General features: G+C 35.2%; 1 protein-coding gene across 3 annotated transcripts in view; it reads left to right on the plus strand.

Annotated features, from left to right (window-relative positions):
* Window positions 1-8387, plus strand: part of LOC122839311 (alsin-like) — a 35415-nt gene extending 27028 nt beyond the window's left edge. For all 3 annotated transcript variants that reach the window (XM_044130759.1, XM_044130760.1, XM_044130761.1), the window contains 11 exons: window positions 35-165; window positions 786-938; window positions 1436-1550; window positions 1640-1797; window positions 2227-2328; window positions 2418-2597; window positions 3621-3666; window positions 3861-3922; window positions 4724-4873; window positions 4949-5045; window positions 6708-8387. In XM_044130759.1, the coding sequence (XP_043986694.1) occupies window positions 35-165; window positions 786-938; window positions 1436-1550; window positions 1640-1797; window positions 2227-2328; window positions 2418-2597; window positions 3621-3666; window positions 3861-3922; window positions 4724-4873; window positions 4949-5045; window positions 6708-6746 (1233 nt within the window). In that variant the 3' untranslated portion in view covers window positions 6747-8387. The remainder of the gene's footprint in view (window positions 1-34; window positions 166-785; window positions 939-1435; window positions 1551-1639; window positions 1798-2226; window positions 2329-2417; window positions 2598-3620; window positions 3667-3860; window positions 3923-4723; window positions 4874-4948; window positions 5046-6707) is intronic.
* Window positions 8388-20310: the final 11923 nt, after the last annotated feature.

Consider the following 20310-nt stretch of genomic DNA (forward strand, 5'->3'; position numbering starts at 1 on the left):
ACTGATCGCTCTTCTTCTTCTTCTGTCTCTGCAGGGAGTTTTGACGCTTGCAAATGGCGACCGTCTGGACGGCCTGTTCAGTGGCGAGTGGAGCTCCGGCCTGAAGGTCGTAGGAACGTACGTCAAATCAGCGATGGATGACAACAAAGAGAAAGATGAGCCACTGTGAGTATTTACTTTACTTCCTCATAGAAATACAAGCAATTAATCTACTTACAATTAATTAACAGTTAAAGATTTATTAGATGAAAATTAGTTCCAATTTCTTGACAGAAAAACGTCCGCTTAGATCTTCTTTTAGTGTTGTAGTCTGGCCACCATCCAGCAGAGGGCGCCACTGGCCATCCTTAAATGCAGCCAGTCGATGCAGGATTAAAGATGGCGGCTGTTCCAGAATGGGAAGATGAAACGATAAGAGTCCGGTTGGAGACGCAAAATTCACTTTTTGCGGTTTTATTTTGAAATATAAAAACTGGACCATCATTAGGTTAATAGAACCGCAGGACAGAGCAGCATCAACATTCAAAAATCAGTGGTGTGCTACGGACTGGAAATCTGAAGAGATTACACTGCAAAGCACATTAAAATACCACTCTGCATTTTAAAATCTAAATCATTTTTCAGTTAAAATTAATAACCATAGTAATAATGGTACGCTAGTGATAGCAGTTATGTCAACATCGTACTACTAGATTAGTTTAGTCTGCTGAGGGCCCCAAAAAGATTTGGGCCGGCTCTGAGCGTAACGCTGGTCCTGAGGTCTGGATGTGTTTGCGTGTCGACAGCCTGGGTCAGTACGCGGTGCCCGCAGCTCAGAGGTGGATCTGTGTGTTTGACGAATGCTGGAGTCGACTCGGCTGTGACGCCACCGGCAGAGGAGAACTGACCACAGCCTGGGAGAACATCGCCGTTACCATAACAACGGCTCGACGGCAGAGGTAGGTAATTTGTCTTATAAGAGAAAAAAAATTGAAGTTAAAAAATATTTTTCACCTCATTTGTTAAAATAAATCTCCAACTTAAGAAGAAATTTAAAAAAATATGGAGCTGAATTGATTAATCGGATTAATTGACTTTGATACAACTAATTTAGCAAACAATTAATCATTAACTGGAGTATACAGACGGAGAAAAGAAAAAAAACACATTCAGAGTAGTAATGTAACTTATTTCTGTATGAAAAAGGCTTAAATTGTTAAATAAAAAATATGTAGAATACAGACTTTCTAAGATCTAATTAGTTGATTAGTAGATTAATCAATTACTAAAAAAATTTATTATCCCGTGAAAAAATTTAAAAACATCCAAAACTACTTCTTCTTTTAATATTATGCTTTTTATGCTAATATTTATGATTGTGTGTGTGTGTGTGTGTGTGTGTGTGTGTGTGTGTGTGTGTGTGTGTGTGTGTGTGTGTGTGTGTGTGTGTGTGTAGCCCAGACCTCAGTAAATCTCACACCAAAGTTCTGGAGAGTTTGGAGTTCATCCCTCAGTATGGTGAGGCGGTCACCACTGCGAACTACGACAACATCAGACGATACCTCACTAAGGTCGATTCTCCCACCTGAGCGTTGATCTGTGCAGCTCCTCCAGAGTCACTGTAGGACAGATGAATCATCTGTGTGTGTGTGTGTGTCAGGCCTGCGAGACGCCCCACCACCCTCTGGGCTGGCTGGTGGAGACGCTGGTGACGGCGTACAGGATGACGTACGTCGGCGTGGGATCGAACCGCCGGCTGCTCCGGCAGGCGGTGCTGGAGCTGCAGGCCTACCTCACTCACTTCTACAGCATCGTCAGGTAGATTTATTCACCACAAAGAAGAAGAAGAAGAGGAGAAGGTGGCATATTCCTTTAAGAACCTGAGATCTATTGAGTTCATATTAAAAGATTCAAAATGGCTGACCTTGCTTTAAAGGTGGCCTATTATGGTTCCTTAAACATCTATGAGCTACAAAACATATCAACTTATTGCTAAAAAACGGCTGGATGTTTTTTGTTCTTAAGAGTTTGGGTTGTTTTTAGAAGCAGTATAAAATTAAACGAAGCATAAAAACATTAAAATTATGAATTTTGCATATTGGGTTCCCTTTGAAGGACAGAAATCTGGGCTTTATTTGCTCATCGTGTGGCTTCTGAAGGATTTTGGTTTCACCTCAAACTACAGAACAAAACTGATGATCAAAGTGTAACTTTTGGCTGTTCACTAATATTTGTTGCTGTCTGCAGGTTTCTGTTTCCAGGGTTACCAGATGATGGCGGCGTCATCCCAGACGCTCCTGACATCAGTCCGTGTAAAACCCGACGAAACTCAAACAAAATGGATCAGGGGTCAGACTTCACACAGAGGAGGTCACATAAAGAAAGGAGATAAAAGTCGATGTTATTTTAAATCGTGTGTTGTTTTATTTCTCCTTCAGTTTGTTGGTGGTGAGCTGCTCCTCGCTGCTCCTCCCGCTGCTGCTGCCTCGACTCTACCCGCCTCTCTTCACCCTCTACTGCCTGCAGCAGGAGCAGGAGGAGGCCCAGTACTGGGAGCGCATCCTGCGGCTCAACAAGCAGCCAGACCAGGCGCTCCTCGGCTTCCTGGGAGTCCAGGAGTCAGTCTGAAACACACACACACACATATTTGCGCAGCTATATTTGTGGGAACTTTCCATTGACTTCCACTCATATCTACAGCCTAAACCTTACCCTTACCTTCATCCTAACCCTAACCGTTACATACCTAACCTTAACCAAAAGTCAATTCACACCTTAGTCCTAAATCTGACCTCTGACCCAAAAATGGCGTTTCCCCTTGCGGGGACCAGGCTTCGGTCCCCACAAGGGGCAGTGGGTCCCCACAACGTCGTATGTCAGGAAAATGGTCCCCACAAGGTTTAGAAACAAACGCGCACACACACACACACACACACACAATGTAACGCTCAATCGCTCCAGCGCATAATCTGCCTCATGAAGAAGAAGAAAATCATAAATAACCGAGTTCGTAAAGGTGCTTAAAATACTTGCATTCAATTAAGATTTTTCAAGTTTGGAAAGTGCTTGATTTCTGCATAAAGTCCTTGAAAGTGCTTGATATTCAGAAGCCATAAATTACTCAAGTAAGAGTAAAAAAGTATTTGGTAGAAATATCTACACTTGGTAGCTGATCAAAATTATCAATTGTTTAATGTTTAAGAATTGCATCATCAGACGGACTGAAATATGAACAACAAAAATGACAACAATTCATATAACAGAAAATAAAATCAGTTTCTTTCAATAAAAATTTTTTAAATTTGTGTTTTGCTCTCAGACCAGTCAGGTGTGTGTGAAACATATTTTAAAGCATAACATTTGTAATATTTTAATTCTCTTTGTCCATGCTGCAGAATGTAAAATATGACCACAAAAATATGTATAACAATAACATAAAGTGAATTGAAACTATTTTTTTAGTTCATTTTTATCATCTTTTTACATAAGTTGGACCTGATTATAACTGTCAGTACCAACCAAACTATGAAAAATATCTGCCGTATAGTGAGGAACATTAGCTTGTCCTCTCCTCATGCATTGAGAAGTTAGCGGTTATGCTAACTGCTTTTTGTGGATATTTGTTTTGTTTCCTGTTGTAGGAAGTTTTGGCCTCACTGGATGTCGATTCTGGGGGAGAAAAAGCAGGTTAGGATGGTTTATATTCGGCTTTCATCAGTACTCCTTCATTCATTCTTTTTAATTAAACATGTTCTTAAATCATCTAATAACAATAAAACACATTGAAGTTTCTTGTTGTGATGTAAAAACGTCTAAAGTCATCTTCAGTCCCTATAAACTATTTAAACGTAGTTTGTTTCTTTATTTTGTGGTGTTTGCAGATCGTTTCCAGCAGTAAAGATGCCTGTTTCATTTCTGCTGTTGAGACTCTCCAACAAATCAGGTGCCACAAAATAAACGCAACACAGATGAAATCACTGCAGAGGGATCACAACAGGGGTGTCCAAACTTTTTGACACGTTTTGCGAAAATTGCAAACTCAAAAACAGACAGCCTGAAATTAAAGAAATGAAGCTGCTGGAGATTTGAAAGGGATTTCTACAAAGGTGTTTTCTAAATAGAAAGAAAAAGAGTAAATTTCCACCAAACTTTGACATTTTTGTAAGAAATCTCTGGTATTAATCTAAAAATTCTAGATTTTTTAAAGCAAATTTTCACCTTTCCAAACTCAAAAAATTTCAATGTTTTTTTTGTTGAATATTTCTGACATTAATCTCAAAATTTCTGTTTTTTTAAAGCAAATCTTTGACTTTTGAAGCTCAGAAATTTCCTTGATTTTTCTAGAAAACTTCTGAATTTTTTTGGCAAAACTGTACAACTTTTTATTTTTTAATTTTTTTTACAATATAGCATTCTTCGCTTGCTATATTTAATCAACTTTAATACAGGACAAAATATTAGTTAGCTTTTCAGTGAAAGTCTCTTGCTTTTAAAATTTGGTAATAAACAGACGAATACTTTGTGTTGTACTTTACATTTTCCTGTGTCAGAAAATTATGTTAATGCTTTTAACCCTGATTATAAACTAAAGGTCTCCATCTGCTTCTAAGGGCCAAGTTTGTATAATTTTTAATTGCAGTTGGGGCCTCACAGAATCAGTCCAAGGGCCACAAACGGCCCCCGGACCTCATTTTGAAAACCCCTGTATTAAAATCCATATTTAATGAGCACGTTCTGCACGCAGCACCACGTTTACGCCATCGGATAAACTGTTGGTGATTCAGAAGACGTTTGAGGAGCTGACACTGGAGGTGAAACCCTTCCTGGCCGGGGACTTCCTGTGGTGCATGGACGACCTGTTCCCCCTCTTCCTCTACGTGGTGCTGAGAGCCAGGTGCAGATTCACCAGCTGTCCAGTTCTGATGTTTCTGGAAACAAGTTTCTGCAGCTCACGTTCTTATTTCTGCAGGGTCAGGAACCTGGGAGCTGAAGTCAGCCTGATTGAAGACCTGATGGATCCCAACCTCGAGCACGGAGAGATGGGCCTCATGTTCACCACGCTAAAGGTGAGAAAGTCCAACAATCATAGAAACACAGATCATACTGGTCCTTGAAGTCCTTCAAAATGCTTGAATTTCAACAGGATGTTTTAGAAGTTTGGAAACTGCTTGAAAGTTCTTGATAGTCAGTGTGCAGTTTTGGAGAGAGTTCCCAAAAATTATAGCAAAACTTCAACATATTTTTACTCAAGTAAAAGTAAAAAGTAGCCAGAAATTAATCAAGTAAGAGTAAAAACGTATTTGATAAAAAGTTTACTAAAGTACTGAATAACGGATCAGATTATAAATTGTTTAAAAATTGCATCATCAGTCGGACCAAAATATAAAGTTAAGTGGAAATTTTGGTATTTTGAAAAACTAAATTACAATAATTCATTTAAATAAATAAAATCAGGCAAGTGAAAATTTTCCAAAAACTGCAGGTGTGTGTTTGTCTAGTGAATTTTTGGTTGAAACATGTTTGTTTTTCATTCAGTGGGTAGAAAATACAGAGTAGTAAAAACACTCCTAAAAGGTTGTGTGTGTGTTTATATATATACATATATATATGTATATATATATGTATATATACATATATATATATATGTATATATACATTGTTTTAAGCATATTTGATTGTGATTCAAAAGTTAGAGCTGCTGTGTTTCTCTTTTCTCAGTTTTTATATTTAAACTTCAGGCAAAAAAAAAAACCCCTACTTCACTTTAAAAACCTGATTTATTCAAGCACTTATAAAATTAATTTAAATGTTTTTTCTAACACTTTACTAACACAATTCTCTTGAAAAGAATGTACAGTTTGATAACTGTAATTGGGTATATATATATATATACATATATATATGTATATATATATACATATATATACATATATATATGTATATATATATATATATATACATATATATATATATACCAGTTGATAAGGATAAACATTTTTTTCTCATTGTCTGATGTAAAACAAGATAAATTTGGTCTGATTTTAATTCAGTCAGAATCGCCAAAATTATTTCGACTTTCTAAATGCCAGAGAACGTAGCGAGAACATTTTTCAGAGATTTATTTGTAGCTCTCTTTGTATATTGTGTTAAAGCATTTAATTTCAGTAGGAATAGATCCTTAAATTCATTGTTTCATACATATGTATAAAGCATTGTATGTTATAGAATTTTATTGTTTATTTTGGGTTAAATTATTATTTTGTTTTTTGGACCAGTCAGGTGGTTAGGAGATGAGAGAGACTTCCCAAAAAATAACATTTTGTTATCTATTTATTTACCTTATCTCTGCTGTAGCATACTAGCATGAGATATTATTAATACCAGTAAAAAATTATATTAAAGAGTGAATTGAAACCATCTTGTTTTAGTTAATTTATATTGTTTTTATCTCCATAGTGTGGTGCTTGGAAACATTTCAAACCCTGTTATTATTGTCATAATTATTGTTCTGTCTGTAGATTTGAACAGGTTAAGGTAGAACTTACAAAACTGCATGCCTTCTTGTTTTTCCCATTTTGAGGAGTTACTGAGACAAATGGGCTTCTGTGTCACATCATATTTATACCCCATGGAAACAGGAACTCATATGTTGCTAATTAGAAAGTTTCAGGGTTTGGTTTTTGTCTTTATATTCTGGACAAATTTATGAGTCACTTTACCTTCCGTAGGCTTGCTTCATCCAGATTCAACAGGAATCCACTGCATAACCAGTGATTCAGTCCCAGTTTGATGGAACAGAACCAGTATTATCTCCCAGTTTCCAGCTGCTGCAGCCACGTAGAGCAGACGACGTCCAGCGCTGCAGAAAAAGCCGGTCTGCCCGCTGATCACTCAGGAAGCAACAGTTAGCAGAATGACGCAGCACAGCGCCCTCTGCTGTTGGAACCTGGTAACACCTGTTCAAATACACTGACGTTCAGAATAGAAAAGGAACATTTATTATTCCACACAGGGGAAATGCGTGTGCAACAGCAGAACAAAAAGTTACAAAAGTGTTGAAAATATATAAATAAATAAAAACAATAATAATACACTGTATAAGATTACAGACAGAAATGTTGTACTCATAATCCAAGGGATGTGCATCGTAATGTGCATGTGTACTAAACTTTAAAAAGAAACAGATTGTTTACAGTACAATATATCAGTGATGAGCAGAAAACCAGAAAGGTTATTTAAAAACATAGTTATTTTGCAAATAATAATTTACTGTGTAAATTATTACATAGTAAATATGTAATTCACTATGTAGTAAATTAGCTTGGTGTTATTACATAGTAAATATGCAATTTACTATGTAATAATAAATAACCATCAGAGTATGGTTTTAGAGTCCGACTGCTGCTGGAACGATTTTGTTTTAAGCATATTTGATTGTGATTCAAAAGTTAGAGCTGCTGTGTTTCTCTTTTCTCAGTTTTTATATTTAAACTTCAGGCAAAAAAAAAAAAAACCCTACTTCACTTTAAAAACCTGATTTATTCAAGCACTTATAAAATTAATTTAAATGTTTTTTCTAACACTTTACTAACACAATTCTCTTGAAAAGAATGTACAGTTTGATAACTGTAATTGGGCTAATATTACTACTAGAGCAGCTACATGCACGGAAAAGGGAATAAATCCTGTTTTTACTGTAAAGTTTTGTTTTTATGAGAGTAAATATTTAAAAAAAAATGTCAAACCACTTTGGATGCAGAAATGCAGTTTGGTGTTTTAATAAATGCCTGTGTGTGTGTTCATGTGTTTAAAACAACTAACACCAAACCTACTCATTGTCTTATACTGTGTCAGCACTGAATGCAATAATCATTACTTTTAAAGTTAAATATTTTATAATATATTTTAATTGAAAAGAAACAAATATTTAATTAAGATGATTAGAGCCAATGTTCAAATATTAGTTATTTAATGTGAGATGTTATAATGATAAAATGTTCTAGAAAGGTACGTTTATATCATCTGTTACAATGACGCATCAAAGTACTTCTTTTCTCTTGTAGAGAGTGTACTGTAATCATTTATTCATCTGAGAGGTACTTTGATGTTTTTATTTTCCTAAAACACTGCATTCAGACTAATTCCTGCAGCGCAGTAAACATTTCAGCCCATCGTTTTGTACTGGTTGCTTTTGTTTTCACAAACTGTAGCACCTTACACGTTAAAATCCTTTTTCATCACTTGAATGGAACTAAAAGTGATTATTTTTCTAATCAAGTTTGCATATTTTTTTAACTTCATAGCTTTATGAAAGACTGATCATCTGCACTGAATGTTTAGTTTGATGGTTGAATATTTAAAAAGGGATTTAAAAAAAGGGGCTAATAAACTTATTTTGGTTCCTGGAATGTGTCCTGACTGATTTGTTTTCTTTATTGTCTCATGAATTTTTCGACAATGATCTGTAGTTCACCATTTTCTACATAACATATCCACAAAATATTCGGTATTTTCTCGCCATTATTTATATTGTTCAGTGTTCAAACACTGACCAATAAATCAGCATTACGTAGTGAAAGCTTTTACAATCAATACGGAGATTTAAAACTCTTTGCTGAAGATTTTCTATGTTCAGTTTTTATTGAACAAGCTAAAGGTAACGGCTTTCAGCGACAACGGCTATTCGTATCCTAGCAACACAACAGTAGACGAGCAGAAAAACCAGATCCGGTTAAGAACTCTTCAAAGTAAACCACTTCCATTTTTCAAAATAAGTGCTTGGCACTTAAATGCGCTTTAAATTTTTTGCAATTATACACAATCGTCACATTCAGTGAATAATTATTCAAATTACACTTAACAATATATAAATAAGCAAGAACGGACGACTAAAAAGAAAATGAATAAAATAAAATCTGCATTTTAGATAGAAAATTTTAAAGACAAAGGGATGATTTAAGACTTTTACACAGTTCTTTTTCACTAAAGAGTGAGATAGAAGCCTTTATTAAGGTTCACACTGAATACAGACTACAGATACACACACCTCCTTAACACTGTAATATTGTATTTGTTTGTAATATGTTTTGGAGAATCAACTTATATTTAAAGGCTGTACCAAGTTAATCTTACGATTACTGCATACAGCTGTTTACGGACATAAAAAGGTAATATTTTATATAAATATTTATATTTTCAAGCTGTGCTTTGCTCTTTTCGTTTGTGAATGTGATGCTTTCAGATTTATTTTACTTAAATCTTATTTAAATTTTTTTTTTAAAGTATTTCAGCTAGTCTGCAGAATTTGTCTGAGTAATGGCACCAAATGGACACAGGAGGGGGACAACGGGGCAGGTCAGGGTAGAGTGTTACTGTAACAGCAACACTATTATTTCCTTCCCTTTGTTGGAGGGAAATAATAGTTGTTCATGCAGAAAGTGGATAAAAAGAGAATGAACACCTGCAGTGCAAAACACAGGACAGCTTTGTGTTTAGTCTGTGATCAGGCTGATACTGACTGTGTTAATAACTGAAAAGCAGATTCATCTGTGAAACTGCAGTGATGTGCTCTTCTCTGGCTGGCTTCATGCAATATATATATATATTTTTTTAATCTAAATTTGTTTAGATAATGAGCTGCAGAAAATAGTAAGATCTGCTTTCATTATGAACAATTGATTCATGGAATGTATATTTATGAGAAAACAGTTTAACAAAATTTATTCTTAACAGATATTTGATTCCATATATACGGAAGAGGATTAGGGACAATGAACAAAGAAAGTTATTCTGATTTTTTTTTTTTTTTTCAGAATTCTGAACAGAAAATCTTTGAGTGAGAGGGATGATCAGAGTTGGATTGAGTTTTATAACAACAAATTCTGGGTGAATTTGGTGGGAATCAAAGGTTTCATATTTATATTGATTCTCTTATAAAAGGCCCTGGGGAGCTTCCTGAAGTGTATGAAAGAACATTTTAATTAAAAATCCTTCTACTAGTTGTGGGCGATGATCCAAATGTCTTATGTATGATTCACCAGACACACAAAAAATCTTTCTTCCATTGCTATTGTCTCAGAATCTGTGGCGTGAACTGATTAAATAAATGTACTAAAACTAAAGATTTCTAAAACTGTACTACTGCTATGTCAGGAAAAGTATTTATCATATAAATTTTTTTCTTGTAATGTTCTTACAGCATGAAAAATGTTATTTGGAAACGCCCAACTTGACAAGAGTTTTCAAAATCAGAGATCATCAGACCTCAGAAAGTCACCTGCATCTGACAGATAGTGGCGTAACAAACACCAATTTACTGGTTCATTTACTCTTTCCAGGCTGCGTGACAATTTGTCTGAAGCAGACGCGGTTCAGCGAAACGCGGGAGGATGTCTGTCTTGTTTAGGAAATAACGAAAAGCTGCTGGCTCCTGTTTTGGAAAGATCTGAACAATGGAGACGAGTGGACAGCGACACAAAAACACTTCTGAAAAAATAAGATTAAAGGAAAGAAAACAATCACTACAGCAATTAGAAGAATTAAGATGAACATTTACTTCTTCAACTGGCTAATTGTGCAACTGGATGTTCATAAACTGACTTAACACTAAAAAAAAGTCATTTTTGTTTCACATAAATTGTTCTGATTTGTGTTGATTGATCCATGATGATTTGATCAATTTCTGTTTGTTAGTTTAAGACAGAAAATCTGGGTTTTTATTTGGCTAAAGGGAAGTTATATGGTAAAAAGAGACAAAATGAGAGAAAGAAAACTAATAAATGTGGAGTGGTAATAACATACAGTGTAACAGATTAAATCTTATGTTGGTATATTGTCATGAAATGGCAACTACACTGATTTTTATCAGTGTAGTAATTTTAATTCCTACTTAAATAAACAATTGTTTTCTAAAATTATGTCTGTACTAGTGAAATTTAGAGGAAGGAAAACTTCTTAAAAAAAGGATTCCAGATTTATTTTGGTGATACAGAACGACTCCCACAGTGTTTTCCATCTGGGTGGAAAACTTTCTTTAACTTCCAGTAAGAGTTTGAACTGCAAATAAACACATCAAAATCCAGGATTTCCATATAAACACCTCAGCTGTTCCTGCTGAGTTTGTCAATAGAAATAATGATTTACTTCACTGTAAATCAGAATCAGAAATTCAAGATAAAGAACAAGCCCAGAGAATGTTACAGTTTTTTTTACACTATACAAATATGCATAAATAGGATTAACAACGCCTTTTGCAGGCAGCAGCAGAAAAAATGGTTGTGTTGTTATCCAGCATTTAATGTTGCATCAGTAAACTGTATTTGTGTGCGTTCATGCAATTTCCGAATGTTTCATTCCCCCTGAACGCACCATTAGCCTTCTGGTACATGTAAATACTTACTTCCTCCTGTTCCTCACGTCATTAATCCTGTAATGAAGATCACACCCTTTAATCTGTGGGGATATATTTACTCTGTTGAATAATAAAACTGTGAAAAATATGAAGACCAGCCGACATAATTATATTCTCATCCCTTTTCACTTCTCCGTTTGGGTTGAACTGTCTCCGGTTGATTTTCTACCCGGCCAATCAGAGAACAGAAGGAGAAATCCTGAACGATGACGTCAATTTTCTGCGCTGTTTTGTTCTGTAGTTTTAGCGACGGCAACAGAGAAAGTTCATTAAGTTCAGTTCTTTCAAACGATTTAACATGAACATCCGCCATCTTGTATAGCCAGGCTCGTGGAGGACAGTTGCTTACAGTGTACGTAATTTCCGGTAAGTTTCATAGCTGTTCAAACTGGCACGTTATATGTCAAGGACAAACTTAGATTGGGTAAAATTTTAAACTTCAACACATAAAACTGCTGCATATCCGATTTAGTCCAGACCTTTTACAGGCTAGTACCGATGAGATCTGTGGCAAAAGTTTTGTCTGCATGTTTCAACTTTTAAGATATCATAAAATATTCCCTACAACGGTGTATTTGGGCCACAGTGTTTTAAAACACGAGGAAATTGCTGCCAAAAAACAAGGAAATTTCTAAACTCCAGAAATGAAAAATATGCCAGAAACTCAAAGTTTGACATGAATCTCAGAAATTTCTAGAAAAACATTTCTGAGTTTCAAAAGTTAAAAATTTTCGAATTTCAAAGTGTTAAAATTTTCTTGCTTTTTCTACATCTCTGAGATTAATCTAAAAATTTTTGTAGTATTCTCTAGTTACGTTTTGAATTTTTAAACTTAGAAATGTGTGTATTCCAGAAAATTTCAGAAATTAATTTAAAAATCTTAAAATTATATTCTTGTTATTTTATGTTTTTATTTTAAAAATTTGTAGTATGGCTTTAGTGCTCTGTCATACTTTTGTGATTGATGAGTAAAAAGCTAAATTTGGAAGCTTTTCTTTGAATAATCTCAGATTAGGCCACCAGTTTGTCACTACAGACCCTCTCTGAATGTTTTTGTTATTAGAGATGCTCCTGAACATGTAAGGTGAGGAGGAAGCTACTGCAGTGTGACTTCATTTCTGTGAAAACTGCCAGCTGAGGACTTCCAGGGACGACTGGACGACTGAACTCAATAATTTATGCTCCGTGTCGCTGCGAGGATCTTCTGAGGAGCAGCTTCTCACGACATCCACTGGAAAACAAGAGCTAAGAGGAGCAGGAATCCACATTCCTGAGGATCGCCTCGCCAGCGGAGGCTCTCCTTCACATCCTGGAGAGGAATGTCAGATTCAGCCTTCGTTATTAGTCTGACACCCAGACTAATAACCAGGATAAATATGACTTCAGAGGTGATGCTGTGACACCCTGAAGCCTTTTCTGACCATACCACGTGGCCCTTTAAGAACAAACTGATTACTTCCTGATTCTTCGCTTGTTTCTTTATACTTGTATATGAATATAAACATGTAAGAGGGTTTTAATTTAACAATATTATTGTTGTGAAGTTTGTCAAAATTGGTTTATTTATATTCAAATTCATTTTGTTTAGTCAAAAAGATATTTTCTGCTGACATTTATTGGTATATCGGTCATGGTGCTTTTGGCAGTTGGCGGTTACCATAACAACGTCGTGAAACCTTCACTGACCCACTTCAGCAGTTCGAACCATCAGTGTGCTCATTTGGGAAGCGACTCTTTAAAAACAAACTGATTAGTAGATTATAAAACTTTCTAATTTTTCTGATATATCCCAAGTTACATTTACCCAATTACATCTACTCGAGTAAAAGTACAACTACACTGTATTTTATACTTTTGTGTAATTAGTAAAATTTCTGGATCCTCTTCACTGAGTAAAAAAACTGCAGATGTGTGTCTGTGTCTGGTGAATTTTTCATTAAAACATGTTTATTTTTTTAAGTTTTATAAGACTTTTATTGAAAGAAACAGATTTAAAAAATATATTCTTTTGCCTAATTTTGTTGTTTTTTGTTACTTAAAATGAATTACTGTCAATTTTGTTCATAAAATATCAAAGTGTCCACCTGACTTTATATGATGTAATTTTTAAAAATCAAATGATTGATAATTTGATAACTTCTTTTTTCCTCTTGTTGATTTCAGTAAACATACAGTGAAATAGTGTTTCTCCTGACATTTATTGGTATATCAGTTATGTCATGTTGCTTTTGACAGTTGGCGGTTACCGTAGCAACACCGTGAAACCTTCACTGACCCACTGCAGGAGTCCAAACCATCATGGTGCTTTGTTCAGAAGTGATTGTATAAGAACAAGCTGATTATTATAAAGATTATTAACACCTTCACAACTTCATTCACTTTTTTCTCATATATAACCACTTTGACTCGAAGCAGACGTCCATCCGGACATATACACACATAAATCAATTTCAGCACAAAACAATGTTTTGTGCTGAAATGAAAAACATGTCATGTTTTTCATGTGACATTGAGCTGATTAGGTTGAGAATTATCGCACCCAGCTGGCGAGGACCCAAAGCTTCCTTGTTGGAGGAGAAACTGGGTTAGGCGCCCAACTAGCTCATTAAATTTATTAGTATCCATTGGGATTGTGGGAACTAAAGGGATTTGTCATGAGACATGTAGGCAACTTGTACGCTCCACTATTAATCCCAACTGTGTTTTCACACCTGATCCATTTGGTCCCAAAATTGCAACATTTCTTACAGTTACAGCTGATGTGATTTGCTCCGTGCCAAATGAGACCTTTTGAAAAATCTATTCCCCTCCTCGCCTGTGGTGGCGCTGCACCAAGAACCACTGGAGAAACGGACAGGAACACCTCTGAAGACACTGAGCACGACTTCTTTCTTCCTGAAATGTAAGCAAAATCCTTTTCCTGTTTGTAATTTTTGCTCTTTTACCTTCCTTTAGCCTCGTCGTTCTTTTAGTTACTGTTTATGTAACTTGTTGTACATATTATTGTAAATAAAGAAAAAGAAATGTAAACAAAAATGGAGTAGCGTCAGATTTGAGCAGTTGTAGGATTTGTCTTTTGTCATTGAGAAAAAGAAATAAACCTGAGCCATTTCTCCCACTAGTCCTAGACTCACTTGTTTGTTTTGGTTGTATTTACCCAGAATGCCCTGCTTGATAGTTCGCTTACTGTTTTTGGAGCGATCTCCTGTCCGCTTGCATTCAAACCGCATCAGAGTTCACTTCAGCCGAACAGAAACCAAGGTTTTTAGACCAGAGTTCACTTTTTTGGTCCGGATGAAAGCTTGATTTCGTGTTCGCACTTCCCCAAACAAGGGCTGGAAATGACAGCAAACAATGGAAAAACTACCAAAAATAAAAAACAAAACGGGAGAGATTATGTAAAGTACAGGAGCTGGAATCTGGTTCTGGAATAAAATACAGGAACCCCAAAACTCAACCTCCAGTGCAACAGGTTATGGCTTCACCACATTAAACTTTGGATCAGTTATCCTCACCTGGTTATTTCGTTTTTGATCTCCTGCACATTTCATATTAAAAATGAAGCTGAATTTGATCCCAAAGCAGAAAGAAAACTATATACTTTATCTCGCTACGCTGCAGAGTCCGGACCAAAAATTACATTCTGTGTCCTCCATTCTCCCTGTTCACTCTCAGGTTGTAGAAAAACAAGAAGTCCTCATGTTGTTTTTTCAGCAACATTCATTCATGAACACATAAAATTACATAATTTAAAACCAGCTGCGGTCCAGTTGTTTTTGTTTAAATAGCATTTTTTAAAACTTGAGGCGTTTTGGACGCCCCCCGACTTTGCAGAAATGTCGTTAAACGTTTTAGTCAGGCTGAGGTTTGTATCGCTGGCCTGCAAAGTGCTGACCCAGTTCTCCTCTGGTTGGCATCACCTGCAAACGGCAGCCAGCTGCACAGAGACGCTTTCACTGCCCTCCAAACACTCGCTGGCCAAGTCTGTGAAACGTGACTGTGTTTGAAGTGATGAGTGAGTGAGGCCGCAGAAACAAGCTGCAGTATTTCTGCTGCTCCAAGTGTGTGTGTGTGTGTGTGTGTGTGTGTGTGTGTGAATGAGACAGACGTCAGGAGCAGGACTCTCTCCAGAACTTTTTTCCAAAATAAACACTCAAGCACGTATACTAAATCTAACAGATGTTAAAAATAAGCCTCTTTCTACGTCATGTGTCTTTGAGATGCAGATGGAAAAATTTTCTGTGGAAATTTTTTTTTTTTTTCTTTGTATGTGTGTGAATACATTTATAGAGGTCTTTTCCTCCGTGAAGTATGGAAAAAGTTAAATTGGACCCACATTTTTTGTCAGGTTGCACAAAATTTATTTACTGCAACATAAAAAATCTTTTTCTGTTATTTCTGTCAAAAAGCTGCTGTTTTTCCAGAATATCTAATTTAAAGAATTTAAACTTACAGCAAATTGAAAAACATTTAGCTTACACAATACTTATTTTGCAGCTAAATATTGAGATGAAATAATTAATTACTAATTTAATTATTTTATTAAGTTAATAATTAAATTAATTTTATTATTTATTAATTAAAATAATTAAAAAATATTTTAGCTAATTAAAATAATAGTGATATTTGAGCATCTACAGAGCTAACTGCTAATTTAGAAATAATTTGTTTTTACTAAATTAATCATTTAGTAATTAGTAATAATTGTTTATTACTACTAAGTAATTGCTACATTATTTAGTATATAATTATTATTTAGTAAATAATAGTCATTAGGCTGTTGGCAGGAAAGATCTCCTGTAGCAGTCTGTATCACAGCAAATTTGAAGAAGCCTCTGACTGAAGACACTCTTGAACATTTAGATCAATAATTAATTTAGTTAAATATGTATTTGCAAGCTCAGTATTTAGCGTGTAAGATAAATATTTAGCTTACATTCTAAGCTAAATATACATTTAACATGAATGTTAAATGTATGAATAACACGGTGAAAAAGTGACTTTGAAAAATGAAAAAAAAAATTCTTTGAGAAAGTAAATAAATAAAAAATTGCTGTTATTTATTTTTTGCTGTGTAACTTTTAAAGCGGCATCCTATAAAAATACTTTGTGCTAAAATACTACTCTGTTAACCTATTTGATTTTGATTTTATAAAGAAGTTTCATTCAAACCTGTTGATGGCACAGGAAGTGTTGAGTCAGCACAGCATCTGTCGCCGGGTCCAGATTATATTTGCTCTTCATGTTAACGCAGATTAAAGCGCTCCGGATGAGGCAGCAGGGCTGTGAGTCCGTCGGGTTTTAGATGACGACTCCAGGAACACGACAAGATCCTCCAAGAATCTCTGAAACTTTACCTGCAGCTAAACTAGACAGGTCAAATTTCTCTCCTTCTAACGTTTGACAGGGCTAACTCTGCTAATTTAGTGACATTTATTCATTTATACACACATTTTTCTGTGCAGAAATAGATTAATTTGATACAATTAATGTGGAAAAATTGTGAATACTTTCCAGATGGATTGTAGCTCCAGGATATTTCCCCAAACTCTTGGGAGTCATTCAGATGTTTTGGGAAAATATGAAATGAAACTTTTCTTTGTGGTTTTACTGCTGAATCATGAACTTTGACCTTAACAGATGTGAATGAGTGCTTAAGATGTTGTTCAGGGTTATTTTTGGTGTTATGGGTGAGTAATTTTATTTATTTATCTATTTAAAACTGAGTTTCTAAAATAAAAAAATCATGTAAATGCATACATAACCAAGAACAAAATAATTAGTTTACTACTTTTCTGTTTGAAAAGGAGTAGAAAGAAGTAAATACGTATTTAAATCAATTTAATGAAATATATTACTATGTAGCTAATTTCTGATACAAATTGGCAGAAATTTGTAGTTAAACCCATGTTATGATATTTATCCATAACAACATGCTGTAAGACTACTAATCTGCTGTTAGTTTAATCTTTTATTATATATATTTACATTAATACTTTTATTACAACAAAAACAGAAGAATAAACTAATGATAGTGAAATAACAATCTAGTAATAATGGTAATAGTAACACAGATTTATTGCATATATAGGGGTAATTTGTGGAAGATGTTCTCTGCTGAATATTTCTATAAATGAGGTGCAGCTTTGGCCGTTTTCCTCTCTAAGTGGAGCCACACATGAACCTCTGTCCTTCGCGATGCCTTCAAGGCCGGTGGGAGTGAACACACTGGAGGAAAAGAAGAAGCCTTGTTTGAAAAGACTCACACTTTTCTGTGCGGTTTCACACTGAGCTTATGTTGTTTACTTCAAACTCGTAAACGCAGACATCAAATATTTCCTTCCTTCCTCCCCTGAATTCATCTCTAAGGTTTCAGCTGTGGTTCGCCTCGGTTAACTACTGTTTACCCTTCGTTGCTGCAGTCATTGAAGTGCATGTTTTACCTGCACAAGGTGTGCCCGGGCCATAATTACTGCAGCAGGTATAGGGTATAAACATCATGAATTAGGTCAACTATTTTCTCAGGTTACAGACTGTTTACAGTGGAGAAGAAACAGAGGATTACAGTTTGCTTTTTAAATAAATTCTGGAGTAAATCCTTCACTCAGTAGTTTTATTTAAGCTACAAATAAAACTAAACATCCACATTGAATTCAACTTATTTTAAATTAGGATTTTACAGAGGTGTGAAAAGTATCCAAAAACTGTACACTTCAAAAATACTTTTACTAAACTTAAAGCAAAAAGCAGCAATTACTCAAGAGTAGAAAAGTATTTGGTAAAAATGATTACTCAAGAACTCATTAACTGATCAAAACATAAATATCTTCATATTTAAAAGTTATACAATCAGACTAAAATATAAAGTTTTGTGGAAATTTTGGTATTTTAAATATCAAAATCAGGCAAAAATAATTTCCAAATCAATTTAAATTTTGATTTTATTTTCTGTGGGATGGAAATGATGTAAGAATTTTAAAAAGCTTATTGTTTCCAACGTATTGAGAAGAAAAAACAAGCTCTGCAGCTCAAGTCTTTTAGACAAAGAGGATCTCTGGGGATTAGGGAAACAAGACGCTTCAAATCCAGGTCATGCAAGATGTTTGATGAGGAGCCACAGTCTCTGGTGATTTCTCTCTCACATGTGAACAGTTTATTCCATTTTCAAAGTGTTTCTCTGTAAAAACCAAACCCCACTGCATGCTATGCTAGAGTCCGGTCTTCTGTCAGATTAGCATACGTTGATGTCAGGCATGCGTGTAGCAGAAACTGACGGTTATATCCACCAGTCAAGTATACGCTGTGATTACTACATGCTTTCATTAAAGCCGTTCGGGGTCTGCATCCTCCGAAGGACCGGTCTATGTGGGACGGGTCCTTCGCAGGCCGCGAATAAACGACGACGGGAAGAGAGAAGTTGTGAATTCGGACAGGTCTAGCCTTCTGCTAGCTGTTTAGCATCCACCTCAGCGGAACTCACGTTGCCTAGCAATCGTGACAGCGTTAAGCACAGAGCGGTGAAGCAGGAAAAAAACGGAGCCGAAGTTTGTTTTTTAGCCGTATTAATCCTGATTTCTATATTATTCTACACATTTTGTAGTAAAGACTGTTCCATAGTCGGTTGATAATAAAATGTTCAGATATGTGTAGAACATTTCTACAAAGAATAAGCAAATCGAGGAACAGGGAGTCGGCTTTTATAAGGGGCGTGTTTTTCATGTCGCTGCCGCTCCAGCTAGACTCTTCTTTAAATACAATTTGAAAACACGACAATGTATGTATATCCATCTAGTTATCATTTAAAACGATTTATTGACTTATTTTTTGTCATATCTTGTATGCTGAGCTGACTGCTCCTCTAAACGTCGCGGACCGATTAAGGCGCATTCGCACGCATGCGTACTCACTGCTTGTATGCTATTCTGACAGGGTATGTTAATCGGACCTCCAGTTTCCCCAGTTAAAGCTAAGTTAGTAATTGGTGAGTTAGCAGAGAAACCTATAGGATTTCATTTAATAAAACAACAATAAAAAGGATTTTCTCTCTTTTATTCCTTATAAATTGTTTTCATAAAGTCAACAAGCTGATTAGATTTTTATTTTTAATTGAATTTGATTATGAATCAACTGTTTTGACAAGTCCGTCTGTTTTCCTTTCTTCTTCCCTGTTGGAGTCTTTTTAATTTTTAAAAAAATATATTTTTTCTCTAAGCAAAGTCTTTGATTCAGTTGCTAAGCAACCGCTGCTCTCCTCTCCCCTGCTTTCGCTCTCAGCATCCAGCAAGCTCGTCTCATCAGAGGCAGAGAATAAAAACAAAAACATGTTTACCCTTTATATTAGGTAAAAATTAGTCCTTAATGTTCCCCCTGCATGGTCAGGCTGCTGCTTTTAAAGTTTTGTATCAATATCCTGCTGAAGGACCCATTGATGACTCATTTTTACTTTTGTTGATTTGATTTTAATTTAAAACTGCTTGTAAAACAGTTTTGATGTTCCTGGACCCTTGGAAGAGAAACCGGCCCACAGCATGACAGATCCTTCACCATGCTAACCAGTTTTTCACTGTTCAATATGAAACATTTTAGAACATTAATATAAAATAAAAAATACAACATGAAATCCATATATTTACATTCACTCCCAGCTCTCTTTTCTGCAAGATGTCATATTATCTGTTGGAAAACATGAGCCAGATTTACATTTGAATGTTATTTAATTAATTTTCCTTCTTTGTGTGAGACAAATTTTACAGTTTAGAAGAACTGGCATCACACTTTATAAAGAATTGCTTCAGTCATGGGAATATATATTTAAAACACAACCTTATAAAACATAGCAGATTCCAAATTATGTTCCAAAATAAATACAAATAAAACAGAAATGTACATAAAACACAGTTTTTTTTATATGGAAATTTAGT

Source organism: Gambusia affinis, linkage group LG11, assembly GCF_019740435.1.
Source record: "Gambusia affinis linkage group LG11, SWU_Gaff_1.0, whole genome shotgun sequence".
Classification (NCBI taxonomy): Eukaryota; Metazoa; Chordata; class Actinopteri; order Cyprinodontiformes; family Poeciliidae; genus Gambusia; species Gambusia affinis.